This window comes from Citrus sinensis, chromosome 7 (assembly GCF_022201045.2).
Source record: "Citrus sinensis cultivar Valencia sweet orange chromosome 7, DVS_A1.0, whole genome shotgun sequence".
NCBI classification, from domain to species: Eukaryota; Viridiplantae; Streptophyta; class Magnoliopsida; order Sapindales; family Rutaceae; genus Citrus; species Citrus sinensis.
The window spans coordinates 29,224,287-29,241,733 of NC_068562.1; the positions used below are offsets into that span (position 1 = coordinate 29,224,287).

At 35.6% G+C, this 17,447-nt stretch overlaps 3 protein-coding genes across 7 annotated transcripts; 1 reads left to right on the plus strand and 2 right to left on the minus strand.

Moving 5' to 3' along the window:
* Positions 1 to 206: 206 nt before the first annotated feature.
* Positions 207 to 3,703, minus strand: LOC102619617 (BTB/POZ domain-containing protein DOT3). Of its 3 annotated transcripts, XM_006464171.4 has the most exons (7): positions 3,549 to 3,703; positions 3,374 to 3,443; positions 2,005 to 2,566; positions 1,674 to 1,926; positions 1,329 to 1,593; positions 1,109 to 1,237; positions 207 to 723 (listed from the first exon to the last, which is right to left on the minus strand). In XM_006464171.4, the coding sequence occupies exons 1-7, from the start codon at positions 3,686 to 3,688 to the stop codon at positions 355 to 357; spliced, it is 1,788 nt and encodes a 595-aa protein (XP_006464234.1). In that variant the 5' UTR covers positions 3,689 to 3,703; the 3' UTR covers positions 207 to 354. The 3 variants fall into 3 exon arrangements, with proteins under 3 accessions (XP_006464234.1, XP_024957332.1, XP_006464233.1); XM_025101564.2 differs by having other exon boundaries at positions 1,109 to 1,288; positions 1,479 to 1,593; positions 1,674 to 2,566; XM_006464170.4 differs by having other exon boundaries at positions 1,674 to 2,566.
* Positions 3,704 to 11,264: 7,561 nt separating this feature from the next.
* On the plus strand, positions 11,265 to 13,352 carry LOC102620379 (ras-related protein RABH1e). The gene is made up of 6 exons (XM_006464173.4): positions 11,265 to 11,526; positions 11,913 to 11,983; positions 12,127 to 12,215; positions 12,315 to 12,426; positions 12,565 to 12,655; positions 12,847 to 13,352. The coding sequence occupies exons 1-6, from the start codon at positions 11,410 to 11,412 to the stop codon at positions 12,988 to 12,990; spliced, it is 624 nt and encodes a 207-aa protein (XP_006464236.1). The 5' UTR covers positions 11,265 to 11,409; the 3' UTR covers positions 12,991 to 13,352.
* An 849-nt stretch (positions 13,353 to 14,201) lies between these two features.
* On the minus strand, positions 14,202 to 17,290 carry LOC102620656 (uncharacterized). 3 transcript variants are annotated; one of them, XM_006464174.3, is made up of 7 exons: positions 17,136 to 17,290; positions 16,346 to 16,460; positions 16,182 to 16,252; positions 15,331 to 15,612; positions 15,085 to 15,127; positions 14,764 to 14,872; positions 14,202 to 14,480 (listed from the first exon to the last, which is right to left on the minus strand). In XM_006464174.3, the coding sequence occupies exons 1-7, from the start codon at positions 17,157 to 17,159 to the stop codon at positions 14,402 to 14,404; spliced, it is 723 nt and encodes a 240-aa protein (XP_006464237.1). In that variant the 5' UTR covers positions 17,160 to 17,290; the 3' UTR covers positions 14,202 to 14,401. The 3 variants fall into 3 exon arrangements, with proteins under 3 accessions (XP_006464237.1, XP_024948434.1, XP_015382616.1); XM_025092666.2 differs by lacking the exon at positions 17,136 to 17,290 and adding an exon at positions 16,973 to 17,125; XM_015527130.3 differs by lacking the exon at positions 17,136 to 17,290 and adding an exon at positions 16,885 to 17,106.
* Between the last annotated feature and the right edge of the window lie 157 nt (positions 17,291 to 17,447).

Genomic DNA, 17,447 nt, shown 5'->3' on the forward strand with positions numbered 1-17,447 from the left:
TTGCAGCGGCTTCTAATCTGTAGCCTTATTCATTTATTTGATTAGAGTACAAAAATAAGCTCATTGGAGCCAGTTGTGTCTTTGGGCTTTTAGACTCATCACCATTGAAAGAATCGAACAGTTTCTATTGTTGACTAGGGATATGGGATTCTATATTTTTCATTTGTTTATCTAGTTAGTGTAGTTATTACTCTGGTTAAACAAGATTGTAGAAGAAACCTATCTGACATGGTTTGGACTTCTATTTTTCTTTTTGGACATGACATTGGTTCTAATTTATCTTTATACAAGAGGTGCAATAATACAATCAATGTATAGGTGCAACAAATATTGGGGCGTAAATGTTAAGAACATCTAGGGGAGTGATGGTCTTCGTCTGAAGCTGGTTTGCCGGCCAGTTGAATTGAATGTCTGCCGTCGATTGCCAGTTTCATCTGCATCGGCCTTTGAGTGGAATGAGTTCTTGATCTTTCTCCAACCTAAACTCCAACTGGATACAATCTTATGTTTGTTGCTCAGCTTCTCATATTCTCGCTGCAGCTCAGAATAGTCTTTTTGTAGCGCTGCCATTCTTGTCTTTACATTCTCAAGTTCTTCTCTTAGGTTCTTAATCTCTATGCTTGTAGATGGCTGGGTATCATCCTGTTCGGAGTTATCGCATTGTAATGCTGGCTCCTTCTCTTGCATTGCTGTCCTCATCTTTACTTGCTCCGAGAATAACACCTGCATGACACTTATTATCATGCTCAAGTGTAGAAGTGTAATTTCGTCAATCAGATTCTGGCTAGGGCTTAGCGCATGGCCTCTTTCTTTAATTAAAGGGTTCATTTACAGTCAATTTGACAATTTCTTGCCTAGATAGCTTTGCTCTTTGTTCAACTGTATCCCGTCTTAATTACCTATTCTACCCAATCATATCTCTTATAGAGGTCTACCTACAGTGACATTCAGGCATTGCAATTTGGCTGTGTTATTATAAGACCTAGAACTGAATTGTGCCACCTCATTTTGAAAGAGTTGCATTCAATTATTGACACGAGCAATCTACAGATTTTTTTATAGTTCATGGCCAACTGAAAATTATGGGTATAGAGATTTGTGAACTTACCTGGACAACAGTTCTAAGAGGTAATCGGTCATTTTGTGCGGCATGGGTGCATGCATCAAGTGACAATTTCTCACAGTTCATTAATTTGCACAGCCTTCTCCGATCATGTTCAGATAGTGACGGATGTGACTGAAAAAGACAATAGGCTGTTGATGTTTTGAAAAATTTGCTTTTCCTTTCCTTCAAAATAATGAAAGAGGGAAAAAAATTGGTATGTGACCTTGAGGTAGGTATCAATGGCTCTGTAGAGACCATCATGACATGTTCGAGCATTTTCCGGTAAGGATTCAGCCAGAACTTGGAACTTTGTGATAGAGAGATTTGGATCTCTTGCAACTTCGGCAAGGTAATTGTCTAAGATCTTACTTACATTAGTTTTGACTATATTTTGTTGTTTTTGCTGCTGCTGTTGTTCATGCATCAAGAAGTAGTCCATGATCCTTTGCACCACATCGATGTTGTGCATTGTGTTGTGTTCAGGTGAACTGTGACAATTATCAAATTTGAAAATTAGTACAGTTGCTCATGTTGAACAATTTAGAATGAAAGAGGGAAGATTACTTACTTTAGTTTTGCATGATCTTCATTTTTATAGTTAGGAATCAGCAAATCATTGGCATTGGCATCTTCCAACATCATTCCCACTCTCTTCTCAAGCTCTGAAATTAAAGCTGGTGATGCATTATACACCATGGCCATCTTCAACATCTGCAGGAAGAACTTACAAGAAACACCTTCATCCTGATGGGGAAGTAAATTGACTAGGTTTTCTATGATTGTTCTTTGCTCCTTCTGTCCAACACTCACTTCTTCCTTCCCTGCATTCAAAATACTAAATTGCAGCTCATGCTTTCCATAGCCATATCCTCTTAATCCTTCTAACTCGACATCCATACCTGGCAACCATTTCTTTGCGTAATGCATGATGCATTTGCCTATGATCTCCGGTTTTGTCCCTTTCACCTTTATTGTTGTTATAATCCTCATGAAATGATCAATCCCAAGAGTAGCCACATCGTCAAACCACCAACCTTGTCTGTTAGCTATATCTTCAGTTGTAGAGTTTTCTCTAGAAGCCTTCCAGGCAATTGAATCACAGCATCTTCTTACAATTTGGAGGTTTTCAGCCCAAGGAGATAAATTTTTGCAAGATTTGAGAACGGTAATTGTTTCTTTCCATGAAGAAAGGATTACCAGAGTGAGAAAAGCTTCTGTTTTGGAGATGAGATTTCCATCTTCATATTCTTCACTCATATCCAAGAATTCTGACGCACATCTAAGTGGAGCAATGTTGTTAGGGTTGAAGGCGATTGGGAGCCCATAACAGAATTTCAGAATGATCTCAAAAGTTTCTGATCCACCTGGGAAGTTTTCAAGCTTTAGGTCGTACCCCAAATTTGAGATTGAAGGCTGAAGTTCTAGTCGGGCTATGTACCCACATTTTGACATCAAGGGATACTGTTTCAGGAACATTAGATGAGCATGAGCTGTCAGATGAATATATTCCTCCTAATCTGTACTGCTTCACCCATAAACTATATCATTTCCATCGTCTAAATTTTTTTAAAGGTGCACATCCTCGTATAGAAATTCAAAGCAGTGTATTTTACGACAATTTGTTTATTATAGGTAAATCTCAAATTCATTGACCTTTTAAGTCATTATTATGCTTTCATTTTTTATTTTTTAAGTAGGTAAGGCTTCCAGAAATGTATTGAGCTTTTTTTAGGTGTTAGTGTTATCTTTGCCTTAATTAATGGCTATTAGTCTTTGCTTTTATGAAGATGATGACAATAGTATTCAGTAGATGGTGCTAGCGCTCAACAGTGTTGGAAAGTGCAGTCTGAGTCTTTTCCAAGAGGAAAGAAAAGGAAAAGGAGTCTCCCATTAATTTCTGTGTAATCATGTGCCCTACAGTATTATTTTGTTGTCTTTAGTTTTAGAAAACCATACAAGTATATAGATCAAGCTTGCTATGTAATCTGCAAACAAAGGAAACTAATCGCCTGCTGAAAATCGTTTATATCAAACTGTAATATGCATGTGGTGCACCAAGATTCACATTAATCTAAGCTGTATGCTCTGCAGCGTTGTAACATGAGCAAGACTAAATATGCCGAGGAGGCAAAGTAGCTTTACGTTAGCATTTTCTTTTTTCATTTATGTAATATATCTAGATAGTTATGATTAGCTGTGTACCCAAAGAGGAAGGATCTTTGAATGTCTATTTGTCATATTATAGGGAATCTTGTTAGTAATAGTTACCTTATGGACAGTAAAGGTGACATCTTGAACCTGAATTGACAAATCTGTTGGGATTTGAGAAGTGACGAACCTGCATGAACCCAATGAAGGAAGTAGAACAAGGTGTCAGGAGTGCTTAAAAGTTAAAACAGAAGGAATGAAGGACATGTTTCGATGGTTAGTTCTTGTTTCGTACCACGAGTGTTCCTTTTTCTCAAAGCTGTCAGCTATGGTGATAAATCTGTTGGGAATTACGATGCTTTGTTCGCAGGCTTGGCCGCTGCCCTCTGAATCACTCCCGGAGCTTTGCAGCTGAGCTGCCGGAGAAGAACTCATGCTGAGAATGAGACTCTGACTGCAGCCTGCAGACTTGCGATCATTACTAACATTCTATTGGTTGGAATGTTTTTTTTTTTATGTTATACAATCAGATTGTGGCATTGCTTAATTAAGTAAATAAATGTGAGAAGGGAGTCTGTGGATGGAATGGATAATACATAAAAATTGGTTGGTGGGTCGTTAATGCAAGTCATTGTTAGTAGCCATATTGTCTCAACATAATACTCGATAGTTACATGCCAATCAGATTGAATGCTCGAGGGCGACCCAGAGAATATTGGCCATGACAAGTCTATTTTCATTTCAACCACGTATACGTTGACAGGACCAGAAATTTTTCTGTGGCTCATGCAGAGTTAGTGCCCTGTTTTGACAGCTTTCTCACAGTCACAGTCACACAGGATTTTTATAGATAGATAGATATAGACATAGATATAGTTTCTCACCCACAACCACAAGAGCGTTTGACTTCATCTTCTTGACACAAAAATTGCAGCACGAAGAGCTGTTAGCACATCCCAACATGTCGGAAATGTGGGGTTCGATAATTAACGCTGAAACTTTGTTGAAGTGCTACAATATGTTTGGCCTTTTAATTGAGTAGAAATTTACGTGATTAATAAATTTAAAAAATAAAAAAGTTAAAATTTATTAATACACTATTATTACATGATATATGATATAAAATGTTAAAAGTACAAGAGAATTAGGAGAAGTTTCTAATTCAAAAAAAGTAATGTATTTTATTTTTCAATCAAATTTCCATAAAGAAAATTTGAGAAATCTGTTGGGATTAATATACTATTATTAAATTTAAAAAATAAACAAAAATTAAAATTTTATTAATATACTATTATTATATGATACATGATAATATGACATAAAATGTTAAAAGTTAAAGAGAACTCAGATTAAGGAAAGTTTTTAATCTAAAGAAAGTAATGTATTTTTTTTTTCAATTAAATTTACAAAAAGATAATTTGAGAATTATGTCTCTACCAAGGAATTTTTTTTTATAAAAAAAAACCAGCAAATACAGAATAGCAAATAATGTCATTTATTATGGTGGCTGATTAATTGGTGTTTCCATTATGGTGGCTGATTAATTGGCTTGAAGATCAAACAAATACAGAATAGCAAGCAAGGTATCACAGCAGGACGGCATCTGGAATCGGCACAGAGGGCAAGATTTGGTAATTTCGAACCAGTTGGTGATGCAATTTGCATGAAACTCGTGCGAGCGAACATGGCACCCAAATAATGCCAGGATCAGAGACCTCAAGGTACTTGTCGTCCAGCTCATGTAAGCACTGCATGCGAATAATCCGAGATCCTTCCAAATACCCCTTCAAACAAATTGCACAACTGTCTCCGGTAAATTTATACCCATTATTACCATCATTTGTTAAAATGGGCAGCAACGTAATTAATACAATCAGGCGGTAACATCCTCTTGAGCTGTTCCAACACCTCCATCCATGTCACTCTCGTCTAAATGTGTGGAGACATCATATCCCACGTATATGCCAATCAAGAATGAGCGGCAGTACTTGTTGTTAGCTGGTTGTTTGCTGTTCATAATAAGTTGACGGGATTCAGAACTTATGCTACCAGCTAACTTTTTGAGATGATCCACATATGCAGCGGGCTCGAGGGCGATGAGTACTTTTCCGCTGATTAATGTCCGCCGCGTCAATATTCTCCACGTATTTGCCCCCCGGCCCCGTAACGTGAACAAGCTCTTCGATTCTGTACGAAAGACGATTTTCCGAATTTCTTCTGTACCACCATTCCCTGTTGTATGAAGAATTCGGTCAAATTTAATCAAACATTTGGATTCAACACCATCACTAAGGGTGTGTTTGGGATTGAGATGGGACAAATGTACCTTTTAAGTTACAGCACTAAAGTATTTGGTAAACACTAGCTGCTGTAACTTGAAAACTATCTTGATATGATTTTTCACTTATGACTTTAGTACGTCTTGATATGATTTTTCAAATTGTGGGTATGATTTTTCTTTTCTTTTTTTTAGATGGAAACACAACAGAGCATAAATTTTGAAACAAAAGTATTTGTTAATACGACCAAAACAAAAAATAAAAGATTACTTCATCGATCAAATAATAACCTAACACAAAGCCCTTACATTCTCCCACAATTGATCAGACTCCAGAAACTAACTCAACTCTTCAGGTTTTGCAACACACAACCAAGGCCATTCTAATCAGCTTAAGCATGAGCCGATACTTGTTTGCAAAGTCTATAAATTCCTCACAACAATTTATTATACATTATTAACTTTTATTTCATAATTACAATTTTTATTTCTACGGCTGTAGCTTTTAAGTTACAGTACCTTAATCCCAAACAGATTGTTCACGTACTACTTCTTCGCATTTCAATTCCCAATTGTAATCACCTTATAAATGCATGCATGGTGCTGACTATATATATTTCGGTCGTTGTAAAAAACTACTTAACCCAATCTAATGTGTGTTGCGTATGTGCCTGCAGATACGTCTATTTATAAAGATACTATATCATAACAATTCCTAAGAGCATTAGGATCTAGCTAGTACTTATATATTCTACCATTACAGAATATTCCTTATATAATTCTTTTGCTTAATTTTCCTCTTCCTAATAGTAGAAAGAAAAGAATCCTCTTCTCTTATCTAATATTTCCTAATTAAGCTTTATGTGAGATTGTGACACATGTCATGCATTTAAATCTTTCTAAGATTATAATATAATCTATTTTGAACTTTTTTCCTTATGAAATATTAAAACATATTGTTTCCTTAACCGAGGTGCTGCTCTCTTTAATCAAACTGCTGCTTCTTTCTCTATTGCTTTTATCAGAAACTTTAAACTTTAGTGTATAATATAAACTTGAACAATGTATTTGCTTCATTACTGATTTAAAAAATATATATATAAACTTGAGCAAATTAAGAACAAATATTGGTAGTTAATTCTTTAAAGAGTATTTATGTGATGGAATTAGAATGGAATTAATTGATTCCATTGTTCGGTAGTCTGCAATATTAATAACAATTGAAGACACTAGCTAGAAGGCTAATTATATCAATTGAATTTGCATAAACATCATTAAAGATTTGCGTAATGCAACAAAATTTTGTTCTATTAAAATAATCAAAATTCATAATTCCGATAGAAATACTGAGAAAATAAAGGATTTTATAGTATTGCATAATCGATCGATCGATCATGCTTGTTTCAATGGAAACAGTAGCAATGGCAGGAGTTGATAATGTTTAATGGGGCAATGATGTTGAAGAATGGGTTGCGTCAATGAAGATGACGGCAATGATCAAAGTCAATATCAAACTATTATTAATTAGGAAAATACTAAGTATCAAGAAGAACAAGAGAAAGACGAAAGAATGGAGCATGTGCTGAGAGGAGAGAGAGAGAGAGAGAAAAAGCTGACAAGAGAGAGAGAGAGGAGTCAAAACGGCAGCTTAGATTGTAGTTTCTCTCGTCTTTTTTTCGTTCTTTTTGATATTTAGCAGCACTTTATTAGTTAAGGATGGAAGCCAATTAATCATGGAAAATGCTAAACGGCTAAAAGGAAGAAAGAAGAACGATAGAAATGGCAAAATGTGCCGCTGTTTCGTTAATTATTATGATCAATGGCAATATTTTACTTGGAAGTTCCGGAAACCATCCCACCCACTTTAGAGTTAATGTTGATTTGCTTTTTCCTATTTTTATCTTTTAATTTCCGGCATTCTCCTCGTATTATGGCAAATAAGATTTAACTTTAATACAAAATTCGTGTTTCTGCATTATCACTATTTTAGTTCAATAAACTCTACAATTTTCACTTTTTAATCAAACTTTATATTATTATTATGGTTTTTTTTTAGTTATGATATACCTGCAAACTCTTTTATACAATTATTTCATATAAACCCATGTGACAGCACATGACCCACATAATTTTTTTATTATTTTATATTTTTATCCAATCAATTACATCACAAAAATAATTTATCCAAGAATTCGTAACTATAACATTACTGTTCTAATATTGATAATTAATTTCATTACGAAAGAGTGAAAGTCTTCATGTATGTCCTCAACCTAAAAAAATGGAATAATTGCGACCTTAGTACATGTTCTGAAGTTAAAAGAATAGGACTATTTGATCGGCGGGAGTAATATTGTTCACAACCAATGACTGTAGACAGTGACTGAAATTTTGTCAAGGTTGCCGGTAAAATCTCTTATCCGATTTAGGATTGTTTGCAAAATTTGATCTGATTTGGTGTAAAGCCCGGATTTTATTTCCAAAATTACCAAAGACTCGAAAACTACAATGTTGTCCACGACAGATATTTGGTTTTTGTTTCATGACGAAATGCTCCAAAATGGATGTACTATTTATAGGATACGTATGATCTTTTCCTACTTCATTGGTATATTAGTTTCTGTTAAATTATTGCATTATTGACAAATAGAGGTGTTCTTTTATGCTAGCTCTAGGCATTATACACATTCTGTGAAGTAGTAAATTTTGATGATGCAGGACAAGTCCTGCATCATCAAAATTAGAGTCGTACTTTAATTTCCTTTTTTCCTAATTTCGTCAGGATTTTCTTTCTTTATATTGTAATTCATAATTATATTCCTTTTTTAACAAGGAATCATGAATTTATGAGGATTAAGAGTATCAGTTATCACTGGCAAGTATAAATAATAAGCTTGTTATTACGTTTCGATTCGCTAGCTCATTCTCCAGCCTGCAATCAATCAGCAGCATACATCATCACCATGCTTGTGGAAGGCGATATTTCTTGGGAATGCGAGGAAGTAAAACCTGAAGATGGAGAGTACAGGTACGTCTGCGGTAATTATACTGTTCGATCCAAATCTACGGTTAAATTTTACCTACAATCGGATACTTCGTACAATAAAGAATGGCGGTATCCGAATTCAGAAGGCCATAACGTTCTTCTGTACAAAATCGAACAGGCTGTCGTTGTTCCTGGGAATCATTATTCTGTCGAGATTGACGCGGCGGACATGATGTCTGCGCCCACGCCCGAAGCTCTCATCACTTCAATCAGCGAAAAGGTACTCTTCTTCCTGAAGCCAACCGCAACTGAAGACAATCTCAAACAGTTGGCAAGCGACATAATTTCCGAATCCCGTCAAATTATAACCACCAGTAGTAGTAAGTGGTCAATATTCTTGATTGGCATATACATAAGATATAATACGTATATGTATTTAGATGAGGTTGACATGGAGGTGATAGAATATTACGAGGGGATGTTACCGGCTGACTATCTTGCATCGCTAAAGCCTCTGCCGACGGTAATACTCGATGGCAATTATTATAATTTTTCTGAATCCAACGAGGAAGAAAGCTGTTCAATTTGTTGGGGCGACAAGTACTCGTCAGGATCTCGGATTAGTAGCATCCAATTTTTGAATGAGTATTTGGAAGGATCTGATCATCATCACGACATAATTAGAATGCCATGTTCGCACGACTTCCATGCAAACTGCATCACCAAGTGGTTGAAAACTACCAATTCTTGCCCTCTCTGCCGGTTCAAGTTGCCCACCTCTGCTACCTTGCTTGCTATTCTAGATTTGTTTGATTGGGTCAATGATCTAGATGGAACATGTAAGCACATGGGCGAAAATAATATTAAGAAACTAGATCATAGGTTTGAGCTCATCTCAAGCGAATATATGTAGTTAGAATTTTTTTTTTTTTTTTTAAAGGAGCTGATGATGTTTAATGGGTTATGTCAATGAAGATGATGGCAATGGTCAAGATAGAATGTAGAGAGATCACATGAAGAAGAGAATTTGTATTGTATTTTAAATCAATTTTTTGTTATCTAAATCACTTGTACAACTTAGTATTTATACTGTTGCTCGGATTCACTCAGCTCGTTACTAAGCTATATTTACAGTTATACCAAAGTTAACAAAAATAACACACTCTAGAACTAATGAATATTAAACAATGAATCTGGACTGTTACTTCAATAACTAACAAAACTCATCGCAGAGCTACAGAGGAATCTCAGCATAACTGTTTTGCCAACTAGCACTTCTTGCTTTGCACGTGTAGCCTTCAGTACAAATCCTATGTGAGCAGCTGGCTTGGTTCTCAAATGAGCTCCAGTTGGCACTCCAATGTGAGTTCATTCAAATTCAACTTCATTAGTGATTTCAACATCCCTTCTTAAACTTAAGTCTATTGGAGAGACTTTTGTCTTTGAAGAAGCTAAACTTGGGATATGTAAGTGGTTTACTCAAAACATCGACAATTTGATCATTGTTGGATACAAATGCTATTTCAACTTCTTTCTTTTCAACTTTATCTCTGACAAAATGAATATCTATTTTAATGTGTTTGGTTTTGGAGTGGAGTATTGGATTTGTAGTTATGGCAACTGCACTTATACTGTCACCCAGCAGTAGGGGTGTTCTTTCAAGTCTTATATCTGACTCTTTAAGAACTGAACATATCCATGTTATTTCTACTCAAGCCAATGTCATAGCTCTATATTCAGAGTATGCTGATGACTTGGATATCACACTTTGCTTCTTTGAACTCCATCTGATTAAGTTATCACCCAAATACATACAATAACCACTAGTGGATCTTCAATCATTAGGATCATTGCCTAATCAACACCTGAGTAGACTATCATATTAAGGAATTCATATTTCTTGAAAAGTTAACCCATAATTAATGGTTCCTTTTAGATACTTTAACACTCATTAAGCTATCCAATGTGGCTGTGATGGATTAGCCATGAATTGACTCAACTTGTTTATTACACACGCAATTTCTAGCCTTGTCAGTACAACATATTGCAAACTTCCAATGGCTCTTCTATATTGTGTTAGATCAATATATTCTTTCCTTGTATTCTTGCTTAGCTTTTCTGTTATTGCAAGTGGTGTATCTACCCCATTATACTTCTGCAAATCAAATTTGGCAAGTAATTCCTTTAAATACTTAGCCTGAGATAATACGAAATTATCTTCATTCCTTATGACTTTAATGCCAAGGAAAAAAATTGACCCTTCTTATTACTTTCTTTCCTCCTCTTTCCTTTTTATTTATCTCTCATTTCCAATCATTTCTTTGAACTAAGGATCTTGTTACTTTATATAATAATGTAAGATACATAATTCTTATACAACCGCTTGATGAAAATCTCACGGTTGTGAAAATATAAAATACTAAAATTTTATTATTTTTACAACAGTTAAATTTTTATCCGGCAGTTATGCAAGAGTTTTGTATGTTACAATATTAAATAAGGTAACTAAAGCTTTGAACTAAACATTGGGAAAACAGAATGATTAATACAAGCCGTGGAACGCACCCATGGCAGTCCATTTTTCCATTGTTATTATTATTATTATTGATCGGATAGGCCCATTAAAATTAATTTAATAACAATAATTGCGTCAAGGGCGTAGATGTAATATAATAAAAAGTGAGGGTAAAATAGGTGAATGAACAAGTTCAAAGTCGCTCGTCATAGTTGGCGGTTTTTCCTCGCTCGTATGTAAAATAACGGATTGAATGAAAACTCATTTTCGCTTCATTTCATTTTCTTCTTCTCTCTCTCTCTTCTCTTCATTTTCATTTTCATTTGGAAAAAAAAAAAAGAAAGAGAGATTTGAGATCTATATTGTAAACAAAAAAAATGGCGTCAGTGTCCCCTTTGGCGAAGTATAAGCTGGTTTTTTTGGGCGATCAATCGGTGGGCAAAACCAGCATCATCACGCGTTTCATGTACGATAAATTCGACACCACTTACCAGGTCTTTCAAAAAATCAGTTTTTTCCTAATTAGTTTTGGTGAATTCTTGTTGAATATTGGCTTCTACTGTGGTGTGATGTATATTTGATTATTGGTTGGTTGATTGGGTAGTTTAAAGGGTAATTTTGATTTGGATTTATTTTCATGGTTTTCTTTTTTCTTTTAAAATTTGGTGCGTATGATGATGGATCTTAATATTTTAATATTAAAAGGAAATGATCTTGTGGAATTGGTTACGTAATGAAGGTATTGAATTGATTTATGTGATGGGATTTTAGTGGGTTCAAAAATGAATAGCAGATGTGAACTTGTTGATTGGTTGACATAAAAAATAATTTAAAAAATAAAAAATTTCGCTTACGAATATGGCATTTTGTAAAATTGCAGGCTACAATTGGGATTGATTTTTTGTCAAAAACTATGTACCTTGAAGATCGAACGGTTCGTTTGCAACTTTGGTGAGAAATTTTCCCCCTTTCTTCCACTTATTTGAATTGCCTTTTGCCTGCCAATATGTGAAAGTTGCACATTTTTTTCCATCTGACGCTTTAACCGTATGTACAGACAAGCTTCATTGAATTTGTATAATCTAATTTCACAGGGATACTGCTGGGCAAGAGAGATTTCGGAGTCTTATTCCAAGCTACATCAGAGATTCTTCTGTGGCAGTAATCGTCTATGATGTGGCTAGTGAGTAGTATAATTCAGTTGACATATTTGCATTTATAATGTGATTTGTATTACACTCCATTGCATGTTCAAATTACTGTCTTGACTACCACGATGCAGATAGGCAATCGTTCTTGAATACTTCTAGGTGGATTGAGGAGGTTCGTACAGAGCGAGGAGGTGATGTTATCATTGTCCTTGTTGGTAACAAAACTGATCTTGTTGATAAAAGGTAAGTGCAAGATGAACAGTGTTCCATGGTTTGAGTTAATACCTGCTCTTCCTCTGCTCCTGATGAGGTTGTGAATGTTGTTGATACAATTATATGGTTTATCTTTGGCTTGATAATGCCATTTTGGTGACTTAACAGGCAAGTGTCTATAGAGGAGGGCGATGGCAAGGCTAAAGAGTTTGGAGTCATGTTTATAGAAACCAGTGCAAAAGCAGGATTCAATATTAAGGTGAATGATATAAAATAATCGTTCAAGATTATGTAATTTACTATTTTCTTTTCTTTTGAAAAGAGTTGACGCATTCAGAATCGTGCTTGAGATTAGTGTAGTAATTTTCTTATATGATACTTCTATGTTGTTTTTGTTTTGCAATTCTTGGTTTACCAACCCCAATCTTAATGTTGAATGCAACATTGCAGCCTCTCTTTCGGAAGATTGCAGCTGCGTTGCCAGGAATGGAAACACTTTCCTCCACGAAGCAGGAAGACATGGTGGATGTAAACCTAAAGCCGACTGTAAATTCATCTCAGACAGAGCAGCAAGGAGGAGGTTGTGCTTGTTAAAGAAATGTATTTGAACAAAAAGATAGAGAGAATAGCCACAGCCATTGAACCACCCAACAATCGAGCAAATTCAGCTAACATGATGGATGATGAATCTGAGTTTATGCTATTTTCAGAGCAACAAATCCCGGCAAATTCGGTGTTATAAATTTGTTCAACATACCGGCAAGTTTTGAGTGTTAATTTAGAGAGCAGAAGCAGCTCATCTCCTGTTCTGGAATTCTGAAATTAATAGACAGTACTCGGATATGTGCTTTTACTCTTCTTTGTTTGGTTTTCGTTTTGCTTGTTTCCTTCACTGAAGAACATCTCCCAAATTATGTCAGCGATTCTTTTCAATGTGCATTATTCGTTAATTTTTATTAGTGTGCCTGTTTGAGACAATTTTTATGATTATTACCTGGTCAGCTGGTCTTCTCTGATTCTAACTCTCATCCATAAAAACCCAGCTATAAACTGCAACCATCATCGGGCTTTCCGCTTACCGTTTCAGAGCTCAAATCACCGTGGAATACGCAGACCACTATACCGTAATTGAGTTAGAATACGAAGAATATGATTATTGATGAGGAGCCGTAGTTCTTACATTAAATTCTATATTCATCCCAAGTCTGTTCTTGCAAAAGCATGGTACACAGGGGGGGGGGGGGGGGCGCGGCGCGGGGGGGGGGGAGGAGCACGAGGAGTTCTGATACGACCATGGAACCCAATCAACTTCATCTTCTAGTACTCTTTCGGGAGTGCACACTGTTGAAAATTTCCTAATGATATGATCTTCTGCGCTTGTGAAGTTACTTAGCGAAGCTGCCGTGCAAGTAACAGACCACCAGCCGCGAGTTCAACGGAGATGGGAATTCATACCGAGATATGTATAAAAGAGGACATAAAGGTGATGGAAGAATATAAGATATGGAGACATCGGACTGAGGATCTGATCAGCTGCTGATAATGAGAAATGTGCTTTTTGTTTGGAGGAGTACTTTGGCAGAATCAAAGACGATAAGCAGACAATGTTCCCATGAATTTCGTTGCTGTCCTGTCCTATCCTATTTTCTGTTTTCAGATGCCCTCATGCATTTTCGAAGAATTGTTCAATTTATAACTAGGAATCTAATCATGCATCTTATATCAATTTGAATTTATTCTTGATTGATCACTTCTATATCTTTTATTTTCATTCAATCATCTCCACTTCATATATTTGTGTCAAGGGACGAAGAGCAGGGGCGCATATAAATTTCACCATGGTGGTCCGCACCATAATCTCAAACCAGAATTTCTGAATGTTTTATATACAAAGAAACCCTCGAAAAATATTGACATTGTAAAAGTTATTACACGAGAAAAATGGGGAGCTCAAACCGAAGCTCCTTAGAAAACTTCAAAGTGGAAGTTCAAGCAGCCATAGCCTTTAAACATGATTGAAACCGTCACCGTTCTGCCTAACTCTCAGAGTCAGATAGATCAAAATTAATGTCCCCAAGCTTGACCTGAATGAAGAACAAGAATAAAAGGCGTTAAGTCCGGAATCTTGCCTAATGCAAGTGGAAAAATCTCATCAAATTCGAATTTGATTTGACCATGTATCTAAGGAGGTTAGTGGTGACTGTAAAACACGAGATCCCAGGTTGATCTTCAGTCTGTCACTTATATGGTTACTAGATCATATTGGCATAAAAGGGTTAAGTCAAATTGATGCTTGCATTATATATGCTAGTCTCAGCAAAATGAATTCCTAGCTAAATACAATTTGCCAGAGAAATGGAAGCTTACAAGATAGAGAACAGGAGGACCACTTTTCTTGAATCAAATGAGGCAGCACGTCTGTATCTTCTCCACCTGTTAGTGGGTGCGTCATGTGTCCTCTCAGTTGGTGATTTATCTGCCAAAACCCAGTCTCATTTTAGTAAACTTGTAGACATATTCTATATGGCATAAGCCACTCAACGGTATTGATGGTGGCTAAAATTATAAATGTAAAGTGATGTTCTCTGGTGTCACAGTGGGGGCTGATGTAATATATTTAGAGAACTCTACAAGCGAAATTCAGTAACAATAAGCAACAATGAATAAGAAATTGCAAGAACTCCCTACCTATATTTAAGCTTGCTTGTCTCTGCAACACCTTCTGCATATGCTGTAAGCCATCAAGGACAATACTCAAAAACAATGGAAGACAAAGGATTTTCAAAACAAGCAATTAATTCAAATAAACAACTACTAGAAAATGACACCAACAATTCCCACACCATAAATTTGATTTGCTTTTAGTGTTCTCTGCTGGATAAAAGTAGATTTATTCAAGGCTATGAAATGAACAAACAAGGCAAAAGGACTTACAACACCCTCGCTTTTTATACTGCCAAAAGTCTCATCATTGGACTTAAGTGTTTCCAAATTTTCCTTCTCAATATTTATGTCCACAATACATGATGAATAAGCATCTGCACTTTTCATCTGTAGATCGATGCACTTGTGGCAATCTAGTTGGGTATCCAGGCTTGTCCGACTTTTAGATGGGAAGGGAACTTCAAGAAAGCTCAAAAAAGTTAACTGTGATGTACAATTTGGGCTCGTGTTTCCTTCATCAGGCAACACTGAAATGCCGTAGACGTCTTGAACCTGCTTATAAGAAAATAGAATTTCAAAAACTTTCGAATTTCATGCAAAATTATTCCTTCAGAGAAGACTGAGAGAAGGATCGTGCTGTAACTTCCTTACAGCTTTGTATGATCATAGAATATGTGCAAGCCAGATATAGCAATGCCCAAAATTTTGTTTCAGTTGTACGGTGCTAGAGCATTTATTGGAATGTGTTTATGTCATAGAAAAAGATTGATTTTCGAAAAACTTATCTATAAAGTAACAATGTAGATTGATTTTGAAGCAGTATTTTTTCTTTTTTTGGGTGTTTCTGTCAGTAGTCAAAATACTCAATAAGCTCATTCATGTAGAGAAATAATAAAATGTGGCTAATATTTTTCAGGTTTGTGTGTTCACAGCTTAGGACAAATAGGTATTTACAACTTCATGGAAAGTAAGAGTTTCCATTTACAACAACAAAATGAATTAAGACGACGAGATCAGTTTGGTTCGGCATCAACTCCTCATTCAAAGCAAGTGGATCCAATTATTTCCGTACAGAAACAAGACACAAAGCACCATTGCACAATACACATCAATGAACTTACATGAGAACTGTGAAAGGGGCACTCTTGTTTCTCTGGAAAAGAAGCCTCCTCAATTAGAATAGGCAAAACATCTGAAATTCCACGCCAAAGAGAAATCAACCCACTAACCAACTGAATATACTGAATCTTAATTAACCAACCAAAAAGAGTAAACGGATCATTACCCAGAGAACAGTGATGATTGACCTCATCAAAACTTGGTTTCAGCAACTGAAAACACGAACAGCTCACAGGTAGACTGCTGTTCCTATCCATAATCCCCGGAAAGTAAACTTTTTCCTGAAACCAATTTGTGTTAAAACTTCACCACTGGAAACCCACCTTGGACAGAAAAATAATCCGCAAAGTACAGAAGGTACACTAAAAAAATGTATTCGCCCACTACATTCAACGTGCATAGAGTAGCAAGAAAGTATTACAACAGCTCAGTTCAGCTGCCAATGAACCGGCATTAAGCTAAACTATTTTCTCATATAATGTCACCATAAGCCGTATTTTAGGCTTTCAATTGTTTAATCACATCCTGTAAATTTCAATATCCTCCATTCTCTCCTTTTCCAACTTCATTAATTAGCTTCTTTATAAAAGTCATTCAACGGACTCTGAAACTTATCATTACATAACTAACATTGCAACATAAAATTAGAAAAAAAAAAAGTAAAAAGATTTGCAAAAAAGAAAAGAAAAGAGCAACAGTAATTACAGCAACCATGCACAAAATTGGTCGAAGATAAACAGGAATAGCAACAGAGTAGTATAAATATGGAACCAAGTGTCCAAATCAGACAGACATTGTAACAAATAGTTGAAATTGAAGGAGATTTCATATATGAGGAGCAGAAATATCATGTAGAAGCTAAATTCGTTTCATTTTTCTGACGAAATTGGGTTGAGATTGAAGAGAAGAGAGAGATTAATCAGATTAAAGAGCAAGCAGGATTTGAAAATTTTAACCTCATTGCAAGAATTGGCAGCCATTTTTGCGGGGAAAGTGTGTTTTTTTTTTTTTTTTTTTTTTTGCTTCTCAATTGAGTAACTTGAGAACGACGAGTGAAGTAAGTAAGAGAGATTTTGGAGTATTTTTAATGTTTCATTTATTCAACAAAAAAAAAAGAAAGAAAAAAGAAAAGAAATATATAGAAAAATTTGACGTGGCATAAAAGCTCCTGATTGAGACATTTATAACCCCGACAAATCTCACGGCCTTCTTCTTCATTCATCGTTCCTCATTAATTATCAGGGAAAATTACCGTTGGCTCCTCTCTT

Excerpts from the sequence above, each read along its gene's own strand:
- LOC102619617 (XM_006464170.4), bottom strand. The coding sequence starts at position 3,688 with ATGAGTTCTTCTCCGGCAGCTCAGCTGCAAAGCTCCGGGAGTGATTCA. Across the intron at positions 2,567-3,373 it reads TCACCTTTACTGTCCATAAG|TATCCCTTGATGTCAAAATG; the intron begins GTAACTATTACT and ends TTCCTGAAACAG. Across the intron at positions 724-1,108 it reads CTCTTAGAACTGTTGTCCAG|GTGTTATTCTCGGAGCAAGT; the intron begins GTAAGTTCACAA and ends AGTGTCATGCAG.
- LOC102620379 (XM_006464173.4), top strand. The coding sequence starts at position 11,410 with ATGGCGTCAGTGTCCCCTTTGGCGAAGTATAAGCTGGTTTTTTTGGGC. Across the intron at positions 11,984-12,126 it reads ACGGTTCGTTTGCAACTTTG|GGATACTGCTGGGCAAGAGA; the intron begins GTGAGAAATTTT and ends CTAATTTCACAG. Across the intron at positions 12,427-12,564 it reads ACTGATCTTGTTGATAAAAG|GCAAGTGTCTATAGAGGAGG; the intron begins GTAAGTGCAAGA and ends GTGACTTAACAG.
- LOC102620656 (XM_025092666.2), bottom strand. The coding sequence starts at position 17,008 with ATGAAATCTCCTTCAATTTCAACTATTTGTTACAAT. Across the intron at positions 16,253-16,345 it reads CAATCATCACTGTTCTCTGG|ATGTTTTGCCTATTCTAATT; the intron begins GTAATGATCCGT and ends GTGGAATTTCAG. Across the intron at positions 14,481-14,763 it reads GTCCTCCTGTTCTCTATCTT|GTCAAGCTTGGGGACATTAA; the intron begins GTAAGCTTCCAT and ends TTCTTCATTCAG.